This window comes from Sus scrofa, chromosome 1 (genome assembly GCF_000003025.6).
Source record: "Sus scrofa isolate TJ Tabasco breed Duroc chromosome 1, Sscrofa11.1, whole genome shotgun sequence".
Taxonomy (NCBI): Eukaryota; Metazoa; Chordata; class Mammalia; order Artiodactyla; family Suidae; genus Sus; species Sus scrofa.
In genome coordinates, this window is record NC_010443.5 from 152591201 (window position 1) to 152611663 (window position 20463).

The 20463-nt window shown below is 38.4% G+C and overlaps 1 protein-coding gene across 2 annotated transcripts in view; it reads right to left on the reverse strand.

Moving 5' to 3' along the window:
* The window catches only part of SOCS6 (suppressor of cytokine signaling 6), a 42999-nt gene continuing 24982 nt past the window's right edge, over nucleotides 2447-20463 (reverse strand). The window contains exon 3 of one of the 2 annotated variants that reach the window (XM_021093790.1): nucleotides 2447-8332. In XM_021093790.1, the coding sequence (XP_020949449.1) occupies nucleotides 6596-8203 (1608 nt within the window). In that variant the 5' untranslated portion in view covers nucleotides 8204-8332 and the 3' untranslated portion in view covers nucleotides 2447-6595. 2 annotated transcript variants of the gene reach the window in all.

Sequence of the window (20463 nt, forward strand, 5' to 3'; positions counted from 1 at the left end):
CAGCCTGATATTAAGTAGGAAAAATGCAGTTTAAGACAAACTCCAGGGAGTTCCCATCATGGCACAGTGGAAACAAATCCGACTAGGAACCATGACAGGTTTGATCCCTGGCCTCAGCTCAGTGGGTTAAGGATCTGGTGTTGCCGTGAGCAGTGGTGTATGTAGGTTGTAGATGTGGCTTGGATCCTACGTTGCTGTGGCTGTGGCGTAGGCCAGCAACTGTAGCTCCAATTACACCCTTAGCCTGGGAACCTCCATATGCCAAGCGTGCAGCCCTAAAAGGCAAAAAAAAAAAAAAATCCAGTAGACTGTCCACAAAATTCATAGAAATGGATACTTAATGCAGATGCCACTCCTATTGGGTTCTTTGCAGTGTCAGGAGGCACTGGACTCTCGGGAGGAGGCTTTGGGAAGAGGGGATGGGAAAGGTGGGAACAAAGCAGTTGATGTAGAAACATCCACTAGCAAGACAAGTCATGCAAAAAAAGTAGGAAGAACTCCAGTTAATTTTACTTTTTCGGGCATGCCTGCCACATGTGGATGTTCCCAGGCTGGAACCCATGCCATCAAACCCATCAAACCCATGCCATAGCAGTGACAATGCCAGATCCTAAACCCAGTAGGCCACTAAGAAACTCCTCCCACCTGCCTTTTTTTTTAAATGAGTCAATTTTTTTTTTTTTTTTTTTTTCTTTTTAGGGCCATAGTTGCAGTACATGGAAGTTTTGGGCTAGGGGTTAAAACAGGGCCAAAGCTGAGGCCTACACCACAGCCACAGCAATTGCCAGATCTGAGCTGCAACTGACCTATGCCACAGTTTGTGGCAACGCTGGATCCTTAACCCACTGAGGGAGGCCAGGGATCAAACCCAAATCCTCCTGGATATTAGTTTGGTTCTTAACCCACTGAGACACAACAGGAATTCCCAAGTCATTTTTTTTCCGAAAGACATTTCAGAAGGTTAGGAAGCTCTTAAAACTGTAAATTGGAATATGAATAAGCTATAATTAAAGGAAACTTATAAATAATGACATTTAAATGAAACTAAAGATTTGAAATGAGGAGTTCCTGTCATGGCACAGCAGAAACAAATCTGACTAGGGAACACGATGGTTTCGGGTTTGATCCCTGGCCTTGCTCAGTGAGTTAAGGACCTGGTGTTGCCAAACTGTGGAATAGGTCACATTTGCAGCTCAGATCTGGCATTGCTGTGGCTGTGGCATAGGCCAGCGGCTACAGCTCTGATTAGACCCCTAGCCTGGGAATCTCCATATGCCAAGGGTTTGGCTCTCAAAAGACAAAAGGCTGAAAAAAAAAAAAAAAAAAAAGATTTGAAAGGAAAAAAAACTAGGCTGGAGGTTAATATAGCAGACAATAAGGACTAAACTCAAGTGAAAAAAAAGGTTGAAATATTTTTGATTCAGAAAACAGAAAGCCTAGTTTAAAAAAAATAAGTAAAAACTGTAAGGTTAAAAATAAAAATATTTTAAAACTGAGGTGGGAGTACAAGAAATTGGCTATTGTCAACATGATCAAGTAAGATGTTCTGCAGTTGATGCAGTGTGTGCATGTGCGCACACACTCGAGTTCACACCTGTGCATGCACGCTTGAACCCTCTCCCTCCCCAGGCCTGGCCTTTCTGAACCACAGCACAGGGGAACCAGCCTGGCCTCAACATGCTCCCTACTGCTCTCTCTTGTTGAATGAATAAAAATCTATCTGGATGGGGTATAACTTTTTAAAGTCTAGACTTCTACATAATTCTTGAGGCCTGATCATTCTTTCCTTAATTTCGCATTTTGTTAGCACCACCAACGAAGTCTGATATTAGAATAAATGTAGTTGATTGATACCAGCTCTAGAACATGTGGTTAGAAAGTGACATTATTTGGATTCTATGAAAGTCAAAACTAGTGATACATCCTGAACAAGGTCATTTTAAAATTTCTTTGTATTAGCTAAGATAAAAAAGACACAATGTGGTGTTTAAGAACTTTAAAATCATATAATGAAATTCAGTGGCTATCAAAAATCATTCTTGTCTACACAAGTATTTCTAAATGACTTCTACACAGAGCACCTTGATAATTCAGATCTATTTCTATGAAATTCTGTTAATACAGGATATGTCTTTTAAAATGTCACAATCCTAACATTTTCTCTTTGGCCCTAACATTCCTCTGGTGAGGTTTCATTACTGTGATAATTTTAATTAGTCTTTGTTTTGCAGATGTTCGAACTCAGAGGCTTTAGGATATTAGCAACATGCTGATTCCTAATTTGTCTGATGTCTCCTCTTAGTGACACCACTCCACTTTTCCCTTGTCACTAAAATTTGTTGGCCTCTACACTCCAGTCTCTGCCCAGTTTATGGGACATCCGATACTGTCTATACTAATTAAAATCAAACTCTGCACCTGGTTATTAAATAGACTACAAGGCAGATCTTGTGAATGGAATTTTTATTTACACATTGTATCTAGAAGCAGATACATAAATTCTTATACGATCAATTTCCAAAAATGTGCAAGAAATTACTATAATTTGTTTACAAACCAAAACACATATTAAAATCAATGGACTTTGGATAATTCATTCTGTGGTGTTCTCAGTACAAATGGTACACACCTGATTTGAAACATACAGAAAAAGTGTAAACTACAGCAATCTGGATTGCAAGTATTAATTCCATGGCACTCCAACAACTATAAAATTTCTTCAACCCAACATGTATACGTATTACAAAATTCTATAAGAATTTTTCATCATCTCTGGATGTAGAGTTTGGGTCACTTTTCAGAAACAGCAACTACACATTCGCCATGTTATGATTAATAAAAAGGATGTTTATAAAAAGTCCTCTTTACAGGATTAAAAAAGTATTAAATCAAATTTGTGATTACTAACGTACCAATACTTTAATTTAGAATTTTAAAGTCATTTACAGAACTGGCGATTGTTCCTTATTATAGAGTTTTCAACAAAACTATCTATTGCTGGTAGTGTGATTTCATTTTCGAATTAAGACTTCATATTTGATGAAAAGCCATGAAGATTTAAAATGTTACTTTGAATCATTTGTAAAGCAAATATCTCTCATATACAATGTGAAATGTACAATGTTCAAAATTGGCATTTCTGAAAGCATTGTTAAGAAAGATATTTAGACTGGCAGCACTAGCAGAGATACTGCATATAACCTAGGTAAGATTTCAGTGACTTTTATCCTGTTTCAGTAATACTGGCTCAAGAATGATCATGTATACACTTGTGTTTTATTTCTTATATGCAAATGATTTAGTCTTTTGGCACAAGATTTTCTTCAAGAGCAAGATGGTTGCCCAGTGTAGCTGATTTTCTTAAACTATTTTTAATTCTATGTTCATTTCCTGTGGTATTTTTTGACCTTTTAAAACTCTCAGATTACTGCACCAAATAGAGAACAGTTTTTTTCAAGAGATAATTTTTCTTTCTATGCTTTCTATGTACTTCCTATGCTTTGCTACTATTTATCAAAATGCGTAATGGTGTCCTAGTAAGCCTGGAAACAGCTCCCGATTTCTATCATGTTTCTGTGATGAGATATTTGATTTAGAAAAAAAACAACTTTGATGCAATTATTACGGCAAAAGAATACAGTTTTCTTGCCTTCAGCTCAGATTTTTAGAAGCACATACTTAAGAAATCACACACAGGTAGTATCCATGTTATCTAAGCCACCACTCAACAGAATCCAGAAACTTACCCAAACTGTATCTAGACTAAACTACAGGATGAAGATCTCTTTTTTTCCCCTTTCTGTTTTTAACCAGACTGTTTCCATTTCCTATAAAGCCAATCCTTCACATTATGTTGTGCTGCCTATGCCAAAAAGTTCTCTGAACAAAAGCAGACAATATTGTAATATTCCTTTGTTTGTCAATAACTTCTTGGCAGACTTTTATTTTTTATCAATATACTATCAGACTCTAGCTATTTGAAATGGGATTAGAATAGGGCATTATAAAGGATTTTATTTATGGATATACAAAAGCACATTAAAATGTGGCTTTGTGAATTAGAACAGTATCAAGACTTGCCCTCCATAAAGACACAAAATACAATTTCAAGAACACTTAGATGGAAATCAGAATGATCTTAACTTGGAACCAAATGGCTAGATCTTAAACACATGGTCTCATGAGGAAAGCGTGGGGAACAGACTACGCCCACATAAGACAGGGTTCAGGGCAGTCCAAAGACCTCTGTGCACCATGATCTCACAAAGAGTACATGTAAATGCTTCTAGAAACATGGAGAAGCCATCTCAACATTTATTATTAATACACAGTGACTCTGTGACAATACCTGCCATCTAATATAGATGCACAGGGACTTTTAACTCACCCTAGATATATTTTAAATTGTTTAAAAATAAATAGTTTTGCAAAAAAATAGTTTAAATGTCTTGCATTAATTTGATAACAAGTTTACAACTCTGTTAATAGTTCTTAATCCAAATAGCTTATAATGAACATTTAAATTATATTATTACAGTATACTCCATATTCCATCTTATTAGGTGAAAACATCAGAAAAAGAAAGAGGAGTCTTAGTAACAAGGTACAATCAATATTCCACCAAAATTAAGTACCTTTTCCCCTTTAAGTCAAAATACCATAACACAGATATCACGGCATTGTGCCTTTTCTTGGTAACTCTCAGTTCTGACTCTAAAAAACAAATAGAAAAAAAAAAAAATGGGGATACTGATATGTTTGAATTAACAAAGCTATTAAATTTGACCTAAGATCTTTACTCTTGTTTTTAAATGGGGGTCAGAGATAGGAAAACTGAGGAACAAAGAAAGAGATGTCTACATTACATGTTTCATCTGAGAGGGAAACATATTTCTTTTAAAGTTATATAGCTAGAAACATCTTCTGGATGGGGCAATTCCAAAACACTAAAGAATCATACAATGAATAAACACTGCATTTCAAAATAACTAAAAAGTATTGGAGATGACACATTCCCCCCCTCAAAGGATTGAATCAAGTCCTTTGATGCCACTTTACTTAAGACTTAGTGAAATGAAAAAGAAACAAATAGAAAATCTATTTTTAGGGGAGTTCCTGACGAGGCTCAGTGGTTAACAAACCCGACTAGTATCAATGAGGACATGGGTACAATCCCTGACCTCGATCAGCGGGTTAAGGATTTGGCGTTGCCATGAGTTGTGGTGTAGGTTGCAGACATGGCTGGGATCCAGCATTCCTGTGGCTGTGGTGTAGGCCAGTGGCTACTGCTCTGATTCAACCCCTGCCTGGGAACCTCCACAAGTTCAGCCCTAAAAAAAGACAAAAAAAAAAGGAAAAAAAAGAAAACCTATTTTTAAATGGCAGTATATATGGCAGGCAAACACTTACATGTACTTGATACAGCTTTAATATTTTTCTTACATGGTGCTCCACAATTTTTCAACTAAAATCATTGGGTTTTTTTGGTTTTGGTTTTGTTTTGGTGGGGGGAAGGAAGGGTCAAATCTAGCACATCTTAATAGCGACTACATAAAAAAAATATATAAACCCAACTTTAAAACAGTGTTTTCTTTCTATTTAAACTTTAATGTTGAGAGAATCTAGTCCATTTTATGGAAATTTCTACATCAAATTCACCCAAGAAAATGTTGACTAAGCTAAAGAAATCACAGATAAAACATTTTACCAAAGGTAAGAATAGATAACACAAAAATTCCTTATCACAGGAAGCTATGATCATCTAGTATTTCTTTAATAATAATAATAGTTCTAGTTCCATAGATCTTTATATGTTATGCCAATTTGTACCAGAGTTTAATGACAGAAAAGGCAACGATTTCTAAGTTGGTGGTATATATTTCTTTACAATTTTTTAATGTAAGGCCATTTATTAAAACAGACAAACCACAAGATAAAAATGAAGGCAACAGAAAAATTCAACTTCTCACAACCAAAAATAACAGCACAACCTTAAAAATAATTTAGAAATGAGTGTTGTAAAAGATATGTTGCAGTTCTGCATTCCATTACCCAAGGTCATGTCAGTTCATAATTCTAAATAAATCTTTCAATAGCATGAAATTAAAAATCATTTTCAGTGTAGGTGTAAATTCTGTGATTTATCATACGGCAATGTTTACTCAACACTATTTTTGAAAATGGGCCACTGAAAGAGATACAACAATGTTCACTGTATAAGTTTCATTCACCTTTACTTAGGGTTGAATACACATGAAATGTGCTTTTTAATGCATAAAAATCACAGTGGATAGCAGCAAAGGACTGGGGGTGGGTGGGTAAGGAGAATCTGATCATTCACATTGATTATTCTGCACATTGATGAAAGATAATTCACACTTCTGAAACCTCAAGACTTCCTTTCTTAAAGAACCAAAATAAACCCAAGACACCTTGTGGACACTTCCCCACCCCTAAAGAACTGATTACTCTTTCACACATACAACTGAAATAGTATGGCAGCAAAAGATTTTGATAGCAATGAGAAGTCTGTAAACTGTATTTCAATCTCTTTTTCTTACTCCCAAAGTGCAAGATGCAGGGTTCCCATCATCTTTCAGTAGTGCTTCTCCTGTAAATAATCCTTCATTTTGTTTGGCAAAGGCAGTTTCTGGATCAGGTCTATTCTGGTGTACTGACGTATAACAAAACGACACAGGTACTGCAGGGAGCGCACCTGCATGAACCGCGACACGGGGTTGGTCAGTCTCACTGGGTATGTTGCAGAGCCAGGCAACCGAGACCTTGAATAACAAAAGGCCCCATTTTCAGAGTCCCTGATTGAGTGTTCAATTAGGTCCACTATCGACGTGTGTCCTTCCACATCCGGTTGTTCATAAAAGCTAAACCTACCATTTGAATGTTCAATTCTAGTGTGAAGGGTTTTGCCATGGGAGCGAAAGCTCAAGCTTAAAAGGTAACGGTCATCAGAACTGTCCCGAACAAGAAAAGAACCGTCTGGCACATTTGCCAGCTTCCCTTCCGCCTCCCAGCGTGTGATTGGTCCCCAGTACCATCCTTGTTTTGCAAGTTTTTTCAGCTCCTCTGTAAGGCTTGTCACAACCATGGGGCCACTACTCTGCACTGAGTCATAAACTCTTGCAACCCCAGGAGCAGAGTTAGGATCGAAATTCAAGTGACAGCGCACACTCTCGGCCACGTGGGCGTCTGTGCCCGCGAGCCCGCCAAAATTCCTTTGGATCTGATTTGTCTGCAGGGGAGGTAGCAATGGTGAGAGTGGAGGGACGTCATCGTGACTCGCTCTCGGGCTCTGCAACACGACTCCCGTGGTGCCGATCAGCAAGCCATTCACCGACTGGTCCACAAAGATCTCCGGGGCCACAACCAGGTCCTGGTCTACCTGATTCTCATCCTCGGGGAAGGAGCCCCCTCCCGCCGGCGGGGGCAGGGCGGAGACCTCCATGGGGGAGGAGCTGTCCAGACAATAGCTGCGCGGTCCTTCCAGAGGGTACATGCCCTCCTCCAAAGGCACAGTGTACTGAATGTAGTCCTGAGGCACGAGTCCGATAACGACAGGCACATGTTCGTCCAGGTGGAGACGCAGGTCCCCATCCTGAGACTCGGAACTCTTGAGCGAGTTCGTCTGTTCTTGGCACGCGGTGTCGGCCTGGAGGTCATGGAAGTCCTTGCGCACGCCGTTCAAGGCTGGGCCGGGGCTGGATGCATGGACCAGGGCCTTGACCCTCACCTCCATCTTGATGCATGTCTCCTCCGAGGCAGTGGGGCGCAGCGGCCAGGGCGTGGGGCTGTAGTGGTGGCTGCGCAGCGAGGTGGACCTCATGGGCCTCTGCGCCCTCACATCTTTGAAGACCAGGGGCGCCGAGGCAGAGGAAAAGGTGTCCTCGTCCGCAGAGCCCCCGGAGGGCCCGCCACCCTTGCCCTTCTGCTTCTGTTTCGCAGAAAGTCGTCTTTTTAGCGTACCCATTAGGCTTTCGCTTTTTGATCTATTCTTTCCACCTTTTTCATCTTCACTGTTGATGTCACAGCTGGCCATATCCTTCCCATAGCAGCTACCGAATAAGGAATCCTCTTTTCCGAAGTCACCGGCTAGAGATGGCTGTTGTACTACCATGAAATCCGTTTCTTCTTTACTTTTACTCAGGTTGAAAGATTTCCGGAAGGTTTTAAGACTGATTTTCTTCATTCTGACTAGTTTTGTAATCCACGGGGATCAATTTCTCTCTGGAATATTATCCTCAGACATCTGGGGAGGCTGCACACAATGCTGCATCTGTGTATTTTTCCAGCTTCATTTTCCCTTTGAAGCCATTTTCTAAAGAAATAAAATAAAACAATATTTTTTAAACAGTTCACATTAAAAAATATTTCCACAAAAAAGTTGTATTTTATACAGTGTTAATCCTTTAGCTTCTGAACAAGGACAGCAAAGTATGTTTGTAAGAAGGTAAGTTCTGCCAGGACAGGGATTTTCTTCCATTTCAAAGAGCACAGATCACTGCCTACTACGTAACCACCATTCAACAAATGTTTGATGATGCCTAAAGAACAAATGCTAATCTACCTCTTTTTGCACCTTCCTTTGGTTTCATTCTAATGATGGGTCAGTGCTCTTGTCCTTCCTAACACAGCTATGACAAAGCCACACATCCTCTCACACTGACTCTCAGCTCCTGGCCTCTGCCAGCCATCAGCCTGTGTCCACAAATGGCCAACACCCAACAAAGAAGGTACCACCTCCATAAAAGCCTGATTCTTCAACAACCTATACATATTTTTAAATATTTAAACATCTATAAAAATGAAAGGAATTCCGTAACTTGTGATCAATTATCTGATCTGAGAGAAGCCTAGAAATGTTCTTCTACACCGGTGAGTTCAGTGAGAACAGGGCCCATCTGCCTTCAGGTTTCCAGTGAAGCTGAGAGAGCAGAGGGGTACTTGTAGTCTGAACGCTCTCCCCTCCAAAGAACACCCATTAATAAGACCAGTGTGTACCTATTTGGAAGAAGATTATGAAATATATTTCCAGAATTATTATTTTTCCTTTTATAAAAAAATTTCCCACATCAATTTTTACTTCTATATCCAGAAATATATTTTCTAAACTTATTTTTTTGTATACTATTCCATCACTGAAATAAGATTTTAATTCTGTAAAGACCTTCTATAGGTCATTTGCAAAGATAAAAATTTGGCCCCATAAGGTCATATTAATTGATCACAGTAATACTGCTTTGTAAGGACACTGCTATTTAAACTACATACACATGTTTTATTTCCTCTATGGCCATGTTGTACTGTGTCTGCAGTCATCGCAGTGTAATGGCATAACAAGATGATTAGTTTGACCTTGAGCAAAATCCTAATAAAACTAAGAGCAAGATTCTGGTCTCCCCACCTATCCATTTAGCACTACTCAGTTTTTTGTCGAAGACCACAACCCTAACCTTGATGACATGCCCCAATTCACTATACATTTATTAAGCCCCTACTACATACCCACCACTATGTCCTAATATGCAAGTTAATAAATTACTTATGGTCTTAAAATCCAGCAGGAGAGATCTATGAATGGGTAAATTGTAATACAAACCCATTAATAATACAGCAATAATAACATGGTAGGAGTTGAGAAGAGAGAGACGTTACAAATGTTTACTTCAGTTTAGATAGGATTTGGTTACTGTGCAAATAAAACATGCATGATGTCATTTCTAGTAATAAACCACTCAGATCAGACAACCTGTCTAGGGATCAGCAATATCATCTCTATAATGGAAGGAGCAATTTTAGAAAGCTGGTCATATACTATATTTTTTAAGCACGTTGTGAAATACAAAAGAGTATAACTATCTACAGCACCTGTTAGCTTTAAGCATTATATAAAGATGTATATTAGATGACTCACTATCCAAGTACTATTATCTGTTGCCCAAGCATAAAGATGTAACCTTTAGGCTAAGTTATTAATATATACAATTTGCTTGACAAAATATGACCACTCATAAACATGAGATAGATAATATAATGACAATACATTTTAGCTGGCAAGTCACTCCTTCTGAATAGACAGTAAAGGCTTTGTACTCAAGCAAGACAGATACCAATATTTAATCTTTTTTGACAAAAATAAGAAGCCATGTGAGTTCATGCTGTGGCTCAGCGGGTTACGAACCCAACTAGTATCCATAAGGATGCAGGTTTGATCCCTGGCCCAGCTCAGTGGGTTAAGGATCTGGCGTTGCCATGTGCTATGATGTAGGTTGCAGATGGATTTGGCATTGCTATGGCTGTCGTATAGGCTAGCAGTTGCAGCTCTGATTGGACTGCCTAGCCTGGGAATTTCCATATGCCGCAGGTGTGGCCCTAAAAAAAAAAGAAATACAAATTCATGCACTGTGGCTGCAACAGATACATTTGTAAATGTAAAATTATCATGAAATGGAATTTAGATATTTTGTTGATATTATGATTATGATTATGAATTACTATCTGCCATTAGAAAGTAGCTGATATAAAATGTAAGTAAAGGAAAATAATCTGTTCACCTGGGAATAAAAATTTGTTTAAATTATGTCGAAATCTTAAAAGGTCAACAAGTAAGAAAAAAATAAGTGGAAACAGTAGGAGACAAAATCTTGCATCACAGAAATAAACAGTAAGTAAAAATGAACAAGTGGCTTTCTGGTAAAATTCAACATGATGTGTTTATATCATGTGAGCTCAATCTATGGGCCTTGTAGATAAGGTAACCCCAGACCCCAAGTGGCTCATCCTGAAGCTGTCAACCAAGGACTCCACCCTAACTTGCCACACGTTGTATTTACACATTTCCTATAGAAAAATTTAAGGCAAAAATATCTTCATGAAAATCTGAACATTACATCTTCATATTCCTACATGATAATATGAAGTTATTTAAATGCTTCAAACACAGATACAAATTCTACTGCAACTAATAAAATAATATAAAGTAATTTTTAATATTAAAAATGTGTACATGGTGGGTATATTTGTACAAATTTTTGTAAATAAAAAAACCATCGCATGGAGTTCCCATCATGGCTCAGTGGTTAACGAATCCAACTAGGAACCATGAGGTTGATCCCTGGCCTCGCTCAGTGGGTCAAGGATCAGGCATTGCTGTAAGCTGTGGTGTGGGTCGCAGACACAGCTTGGATTCCGTGTTGCTGTGGCTCTAGCGTAGGCCAGCTAGATCCAAGCCTGGAAGCCTCCAATGCCATGGGTGCAGCGCTAGAAAAGACAAAAAAAAAAAAAAAAAAAAAAACTTAAAAAAAAAAAAAGAAACACTATTACACATGGAAGCCAACCCATGAATATATGGCATCCTGACACATGACAGAGGGCAAACCCATGGGAAAAGGACACTACTACTACTTCATTGAAAATTTAAGTTTAGTTAGAATGAAATATAAATATCTTTAAAACCTTCTAAAGTAGGTGGGAGATGGGATTAAGATGGTGGAATAGAAGGACTGGAGCTCAACTTCTCTAAAAACAACAAAATTTACAACTAAATGCTGAGCAATCTTCAACCAAATGGACAGGAAACTTTCAAAAAGATATCCTACTCCAAAAGACAAAGAGGAGGCCACATCAAGAGGTATGAGGGGCGATTACACGGTATCAGCAACCCCATACCTCCAGGGTGGGAAGCCCCACAGACTAGAAACTAACTGGTTCACAGAGACTCACCTACAAGAGTAAGAGTTCTGAGCCCCACATCAAACTCCCACGTGTGAGGATCTGGCACTGGGAGAAAGAGCCCCCAGAGCACCTGGCATTGAAGGCCAGCAGGGCCTGTGCACAAGAGCTCCACAGGACTAGGGGAAACAGAGACCCCATTCTTAAAAAGAACACACAGACTTTCACGTGCACTGGGTCCCAGGGCAAAGCAAAGTCTCCATAGGAATCTGGGTCAAACCTGACTGCAGTTCTTGGAGGACATCCTGGGAAAACCGGAGTGAATGTGGCTTGTTGTAAGGGAGGGGACATTGAAAACAAAGCTCTTGGGAATATTCAGCAGCCATGCCTTTCTCTGGAGGTGGCCATTTTGGGAAAATCTGGCCCCACCCATCAACGCTGAGAAGCCCCAGGGCAAACAACAACCCAGGCGGGATCACAGCCCCACCCCTCAGTAAACAGGCTACCTAAAGACCCCTGAGGCACACAGCTGCCTCTAATCCATCCAGAGACTAAGCCCCACCCACCAGAGGGATAGGAATCAGCTCCACCTACCAGTGGGCAAGCATCAGTCCCTCCCAACAGGAAGCCTACAGCAAGCCACAGGGGGGCAGACATCAGAAGTAAGAGAGGCTACAACTCTATTTATTATCTGTAAGAAGGTCACCACACCAAAAACCTATAAAAATGAAAAGACAGAGAATTATAACTCAGATGAGGGAGAAAGGAAAAACCCCAGAAAAACAGCTAAGCAAGGAGGAGATTCTCAGCCTCCAGGAGAAAGACTTTAGATTGTTGATGCTGAAGATGATGCAAGACATTGGAAATAAACTGGAGGCAAAGATGGATAATTTACAGGCAACACTGAGCAAAGAGATACAAGATGTAAAACTTAAGCAAGATGAGATGCCAAATACAATAACTGAAATAAAAAATTCACTAGAAGCAGCTAACAGCAGAATACAGGAGGCAGAAGAACGCATAAGTGAGGTGGAGGACAGATTAGTGGAAATTACAGATGCAGAACACAAAAGAGAAAAAAGATTGAAAACAAATGAAAAGAGTCTCAGAGAACTCTGGGACAATGTTAAACGCACCAACATCCGTATTATAGGGGTGCCAGAAGGAGAAGAGAGAGAGAAAGGGAGAGAAAAAATATTCAAAGAGATAATAGCCAAAAACTTCCCTAACATGGGAAAAGAACCACTCACTCCAATCCAGGAAGCACAATGAGTACCACATAAAATAAACCCAAGGAGGAATACACCAAGACACATATTAATCAAACTGACCAAAATTAAAGACCAAGAGAAAATCCTGAAAGCACCTAGGGAAAAGAAGTAACATACAAGGGAACCCCAATAAAGTTATTGGCAGATTTTTCAGCAGAAACCCTACAGGCCAGAAGAGAGTGGCATGATATACTTAATGTGATGAAAGGAAAAAACCTCCAGCCAAGATTACTCTACCCAGCAAGGCTCATTCAGATTTGAAGGAGGAATCAAAAGCTTCACAGATAAGCAAAAGTTAAGACAATTCAGCAACACTAAACCAGCTTTACTACAAATACCAAAGGAACTTCTCTAGGCAGAAAAGAAAAGGCCTCAACCAGAAACACAAATACCACAATGACAAGGCTCACCAGTAAAGGTATATATACAGTAAAGATACGAAATCATCCATGAACAATTGTGCCACCAAAATCAGAAATCATGAGAAGAGGTGGGTACAAATGCAGGACACTGGAGATGCACTTGCAATTAAGAGATCAACAACTTCAATTTCATATATATATACATAGACTCATATCAAAACTTCAGAATGACTGCAAACCAAAAATCTACAATCTATCAATTGTAGATTGAGTTGAAAAATCAACTCAAATACAACACTAAAGATAATCATCAAACCACAAGAGTAGAACAGAACAAGAGAAGAAAGGAAGAAAATAGAGCAACAAAAAACAAATCCAAAGCAATTAAAAAAATGGCAATAAAAACATACATATCAATTATTACCTTAAATATTAATGGACTAAACTCCACAACCAAAAGACATAGACTGGCTGAATGGATACAAAAACAAGACCCATATATATGCTGTCTTCAAGAGACCCACTTCACTTCTAGGGACACATACAAATTGAAAGTGAGAGGATGGAAGAAAATATTCCATGCAAACGGGAATCAAAAGAAAGCTGGAGTAGCAATACTCATATCAGACAAAACAGACTTTAAAATGAAGAATATTTTAAGGGACAAGGAAGGGCATTACATAATGATCAAAGAATCAATCCAAGAAGATATAACAATTTTAAACATCTACACGCCCAACATAGGTTCACCACAGTATATAAGGCAACTGCTGACAACCTTACAAGGACAAATCGACAATAACACAATCATAGTTGGGGACTTTAACACCCCACTTACAGCAATGGACAGATCATCCAGACAGAAAATCAATAAGGAAACACAGGCCCTGAATGAAGCACTAGACCAGCTGGACTTAATAGATACTTATAGGACATTCCATCCAAAAGCAACAGAATACACATTCTTCTCAAGTGTACATGGAACATTCTCTACGATTGATCACATCCTGGGCTACAAATCAAACCTCAGTAACTTTAAGAAAATTGAAATTACATCAAGCATCTTTTCCAACCAAAATGCTATATGACCAGAAACCAACAAGAAAAAAACTGCAAAAAATACAAACACGTGGCAACTCAACAACATGCTACTAAACAATCAATGGATCACTGAAGAAATCAAAGAGGAAATAAAAAGGTACCTAGAAGCAAATGACAACAAAGACAGGACATTCCAAAACCTATGGGATGCAGCAATAGCCGTTCTAAGAGGAAAGTTTATAGCAATACAAGCCCACTTCAGGAAACAAGAAAAAGCTCAAATAAACAAGCTAACTTTACATCTAAAGCAGACAGAGAGAGAAGAACAGACAACACTTAAAGTTAGTAGAAAGAAATCATAAAGATCAGAAGAAATCAATGAAATAGAAAAAAAGAAAACCGTAGAAATGATCAATGAAACAAAAAGCTAGTTCTTTGAAAAGATCAACAAAATTGATAAACCCTTAACCAAACTTATCAAGAAAAGAGAGGACTCAAATCAATAAAATTAGAAATGAAAAAGGAGAAATAACAACGGACACCACAGAAATACAAAGGATCATAAGAGACTACTATATGCAACTATATGCCAATAAAACGGACAACCTAGAAGAAATGGACAAATTCTTAGAAAGGTACAATCTTCCGAGACTAAACCAAGATGAAATAGAAAAGATCAACAGACCAATCACAAGAACTGAAATTTAAACTGGGATTAAAAAACTTCCAACAAACAAAAGTCCAGGACCACATGGCGTCACAGGTGAATTCTATCAAACATTTAGAGAAGAGCTAACACCTATCCTTCTGAAACTATTCCAAAAAATTACAGAGGAAGAGATACTACCAAACTAATTCTATAAGGCCACCATCACCTTGATACCAAAACCAGACAAAGACACCAAAAAAAAAAAAAAAGAAAAAAAAAGAAAGAAAGAAAACTACAGGCCAATTTCACTGATGAACATCAATGCAAAAATCCTCAAAAAAATACCAGCAAACCACATCCAACAATACATTAAAAGGATTGTACATCATGATCAAGTGGGTTATACCAAGGATGCAAGGATTCTTCAATATCTGCAAATCATTAGTGTGATACACCACATTAACAAACTGAAGAGTAAAAACCATATGATCCTCTCAATAGATGCAGAAAAAACCTTTGACAAAATCCAACACCCATTTCTGATAAAAACCCTTCAGAAAGTGGGCATAGAGGGAACCTACCTCAACATAATAAAGGCCATATATGACAAAACCACAGCGAACATCATTCTCAATGGGGAAAAGCTGAAAGAATTCCCACTGAAATCAGGAACAAGACAAGGATGTCCGCTCTCACCACTACTATTCAACATAGTTTTGGAAGTCCTAGCCACAGCAATCAGAGAAGTAAAAGAGATAAAAGGAATCAAAATTGGAAAGGAAGAAGTAAAACTATCCCTATTTGCAAAATGACATGATACTATACCTAGAGAATCCTAAAGACTCTACCAGAAAACTGTTAGAGCTCATCCATGAATCTGGCAAAGTCACAGGATACAAAATTAGTACACAGAAATCGACATCATTTCTATATACCAACAATGAAAGATCAGAAAGAGAAATTAAGGTAGCAATCCCGTTCACCATCACATCCAATAGAATAAAATACCTAGGAGTAAACCTACCTAAAGAGACAAAAGACCTGTATTTTGTCTTGAAAACTACAAGACACTGATGAAAGAAAGCAAAGATGACACACATAGATGGAAAGATACACAATGCTCGTGGATTGGAAGAGTTAATATTATCAAAATGACTATACTACCCAAGGCAATCTACAGATTCAATGCAATCCCTATCAAATTACCAAGGACATTGAACAAAATATTTTAAAGTTTGTTTGGAAGCACAAAAGACCCAGAATAGCCAAAGACATCCTCAAAAAGAAAAATGAAGCTGGAGGAATCAGGCTCCCGGACTTCAGGCTATACTACAAAGCAACAATCATCAAAACCATATGGTACTGGCACAAAGACAGAAATACAGATCTGCGGAACAGGATAGAAAGCCCAGAATTAAACCCATGTACCTACAGCCAACTAATCTATGACAAAGAAGGCAAGAATACACAATGGAGAAAAGACACCCTGTTCTATAAGTGGTGCTGGAAAAACTTGACAGCCACATGGAAAAGAATGAAATTAGAACACTCCCTAACACCATACACAAAAATAAACTCCAAATGGATTAAAGACCTAGATATAAGACCAGACACTATAAAACTCTTAGAGGAAAACATAGGCCAAACCCTCTCTGACATAAACGACAGCAACATCTTCTCAGATCCACCTCTTAGAGTAATGACAGTAAAAACAAAAATAATCAAATGAGACCTATCTAAACTTAAAAGTTTCTGCACAGCAAAGGAAACCCTAAACAAAATGAAAAGATAACCCACAGAATGGGAGAAAATCTTTGCAAATGAATTGACTGACAAGGGATTAATCTCCAAAATTTATAAACACCTTCTACAGCTCCATACCAGAAAAACAAACAACCCTGTCAAAAAAATGGGTAGAAGATCTAAACAGATCTAAACAGACGGTTCTCCAAAGAAGTCATACAGATGGCCAAAAAACACATGAAAAGATGTTCAACATCACTCATTATTAGAGAAATGCAAATCAAAACCGCTATGAGGTCCCACTTTACATCAGACAGAATGACCATCATCAAAAAGTCTACGAACAATAAGTGCTGGAAAGGGTGTGGAGAAAAAGGAACCCTAGTACACTGTTGGTGGGATTGTAAATTGGTGCAATCACTGTGGAAAAAAGTATGGAGATGCCTCAGAAAACTAAACATAGAACTACCATTTCATCCTGCAATCCCACTCCTGGGCATCTATCCAGAGAAAACCATGAATTGCAAAGACACATGTACTCCAATGTTCACTGCAGCACTATTTTCAAAAGCCAAGACATGGAAACAACCTAAATGTCCATGGACAGAGGAGTGGATCAAGAAGATGTGGTATATATACGCAATGGAATATTACTCAGCCATTAAAATGAACCAAATACCAGCATTTTTAGCAACATGGATGGACCTAGAAATTATCATGCTAAGTGAAGTCAGTCAGACAATGATACACCAACACCAAATGCTTTCACTGACATGTGGAATCTGAAAAAAGGACAGAATGAACTTCTTTGCAGACAGACACTGATTCATGGACTGAAAAACCTATGGTCTCCAAAGGAGACAGGTTGGGGGTGAGGAGATGCTGTGGGGGTTTGGGATGGAAATGCTATAAAATTGGGTTGTGGTGATCACTGTACAACTGTAAATGTAATAAATTCATTGAGTAATAAAAATTTTAAAAAAACTTTCTAAAGTAATACATAGAAAGGATAAGCAATACAATTTTAGTTCAAAAGCTATCAGAAAGGAACTGATCTCATCTGACAATTTTTTGTATGAACCTAAGAAAAATATGCTCTGGTATACCTAAGTATACCAAATGCTCCATTAATTTCTCTTAGAACTTTTAGGTACAATTCTTCATAGTAGTAGAAACCACATTGATATGTCTTAACAGGCAAAAAATGGTGACCTGAAGACTACTAAAAGTCCTCCCTGTGTTAAGTGATAATTTTTTGGCTCACTAGAAAAGAATTCTATTTTTATCCACCAAAACTCTGGGCATCACTTAACACAGTGATTAAGAAAACTTATTTACCAATATCCATAAAACTAAATGCTGTGAATACAAAAGAAAACAAACATGTTTAGCCCCAATAACAGGAATGCTACCAAGAAAATATTATTTACAATAATAACCAAAAATCAGCTAATTCTTGATAAACTAGATCAATGGATCAGTGTCTAGAATGGCTTATATATGGAGTGTCACCCCAACATCTCAATGCAAGTATGTAAATCTACTTAATGCTTGACCTAGAGGGTCAGGCCCAGCTGACCTTCTAGGAATGGTATAAAATGTTAGTTCAGTTTCAAAAAAAATCTTAATTACATTCTTTTGTTTTCCTACTACTGCACCCGGTTATGCTATTTTCTTCCTCATGATAAATGTTCTTCTCCTCTTTCCTAATCCATCTTTCAGGGATTTTCTTAAAAAAATATATTCCTCCTGAAATCTCTGATCACCCAGCTAGAAGGGAGTTCCCTCCCTTCTCTGGACTCTAAATAGTCAACCTGAACCTCTTAATTTAATAGAGTGTCACATAATCACTCACAACTTCACAACTGCTTATATTCTATTCATATCTTATCTCTTCCTCCAGACTGTAGCACTTAAAAACAGAGACCAGGTCCTATTCATTTTTTTATATTCCTAACCAGGAACTACCATTAGATACTTAATATACACTGCTCAACTCTTTTAATACCAACTAAATATTCACTTCACTATCAAGTAAATGGATAGATAGAAAAAGCCACATTGTGCAAAACTGGCTAAATCTTTTATCAAAGTGAAGCAATCTATCTCCTATAAAAATCAAGTCATTACTACAAATAATCAATGACTAGCAATTCCACCTGAAAAGACCACACAGAAAAACCTGTGCCCATCAGTTAGCAAGCTCTGCCACAGTGTCTACACCCATACTTCACATGGTATGTGTTCAGACATGTAAAAACTACTGAAGAAATTTTATCAAATAAATACTAGTAAAGAGGAGAAAGTAAATCCCCTCCCAATACTTATTACCATGTAGTTATGTAAGTCCATCTTAAAAAAAAAAAGTACCTTTGATCTTACAAGTAGAGGATGGGTGAAAAGCAGAGCAGCAATGGCATTTTCTATATATGGACTATGCTGTCATCAGGATCCAAAAGAAACAGGTTGTCCTCAGCCTCCAAATTCTACAGTAGGGGCTACAGACCGTCCTTTCTGCTTATAAGCTATTTTTCATAAAGCCCTCTATTGCGCTTTCCCCTCCATTTGTAAGATACTTTACTAGATCCAAGAGGAGTTAGGATGTTTGATTCAAAACTAAGAGATGAGATCTGTAAACTCCAAGACAGGTCAAAGAAAATGACAGGAAGAGGCTGCACAGAGACCACCTGATAGAGACCCTGAGGCAGTAATCTCTGGACATGATCGACAATTAAAAGTTCTGTCACCTAGATGGTAAATAAAGACAAAGGGGAGGGTAAGGTAATTCCTAACTTACTTCCTAGCTGCACTGTAGGGTGTGGATAAAATCTGAGAGTGGTTTTAGCGGTTCTGCAAAACCCCTGAACTCAAAGACCAGTATTTTATCTATATTCCTTACTCCTCACTTTCCTCAGACCCTCAAAGCAGCTTGAAAAAAGGTCTTTTGTCTTCAGAGAAAACTTTGTAAAAGGGAAGAACATATCTTGGTGCTAAGAGAGCCAGTGGTCCTGCTATCCCAATGCTCACCACTCCTGGGAGAGGTCGCCTGGGCAGTGCAGACACAAATAAGTAAGGAGTTGGTAACTGTGAAAGATACCATGAAGGAAGGGGGGTAAGGTTGATCAGAGAAAACCAGGGTTTCTGCTCAGACTCCATAAACGTCTAAGACTCATCTCCAAGGCCTCTCTGATAAGCAAATATTTAGGCTAAGGCTGGAATGATAAGAAGCCAGCCGTGCCAAGGAAGGCTGAGTGGAGAGAACAACTTTCTAGGTGGAAGGGAGAGCATGTGCAAAGGCCCTGAGGTGGGAAACTGCAGATGCAACACTGAGAAGTCCAGTGTGCCTGAAGTGTAAGGTGTAAAGAAGGAGTGGGGACAAGACGGGCACAGCAAAGTATTTGGGTCTGATTCTAAGTGCAATAAGGAGAACTAAAAGGTTTCAAATATCATCGTGGTCCAGCTTACATATGCACTTCCCCATTTTGAGTCCAAAAATCATCCTCTCCAATACACATACACAAACACACCAGGAATATAATTTTGATGATACAAACAAACAACCCCCCCCCTCCAAAACTCAGACATTTCAAATAGCCTCATCTGAAAAATAGATGAACAGTTTCTGAATGAGATGGAAGATGTTAAAACAATCATTTGGAACCATCTGTAGCTTTAGGGGAGGATTACTCAAGTTTCCCCAGCAGGTTACCAC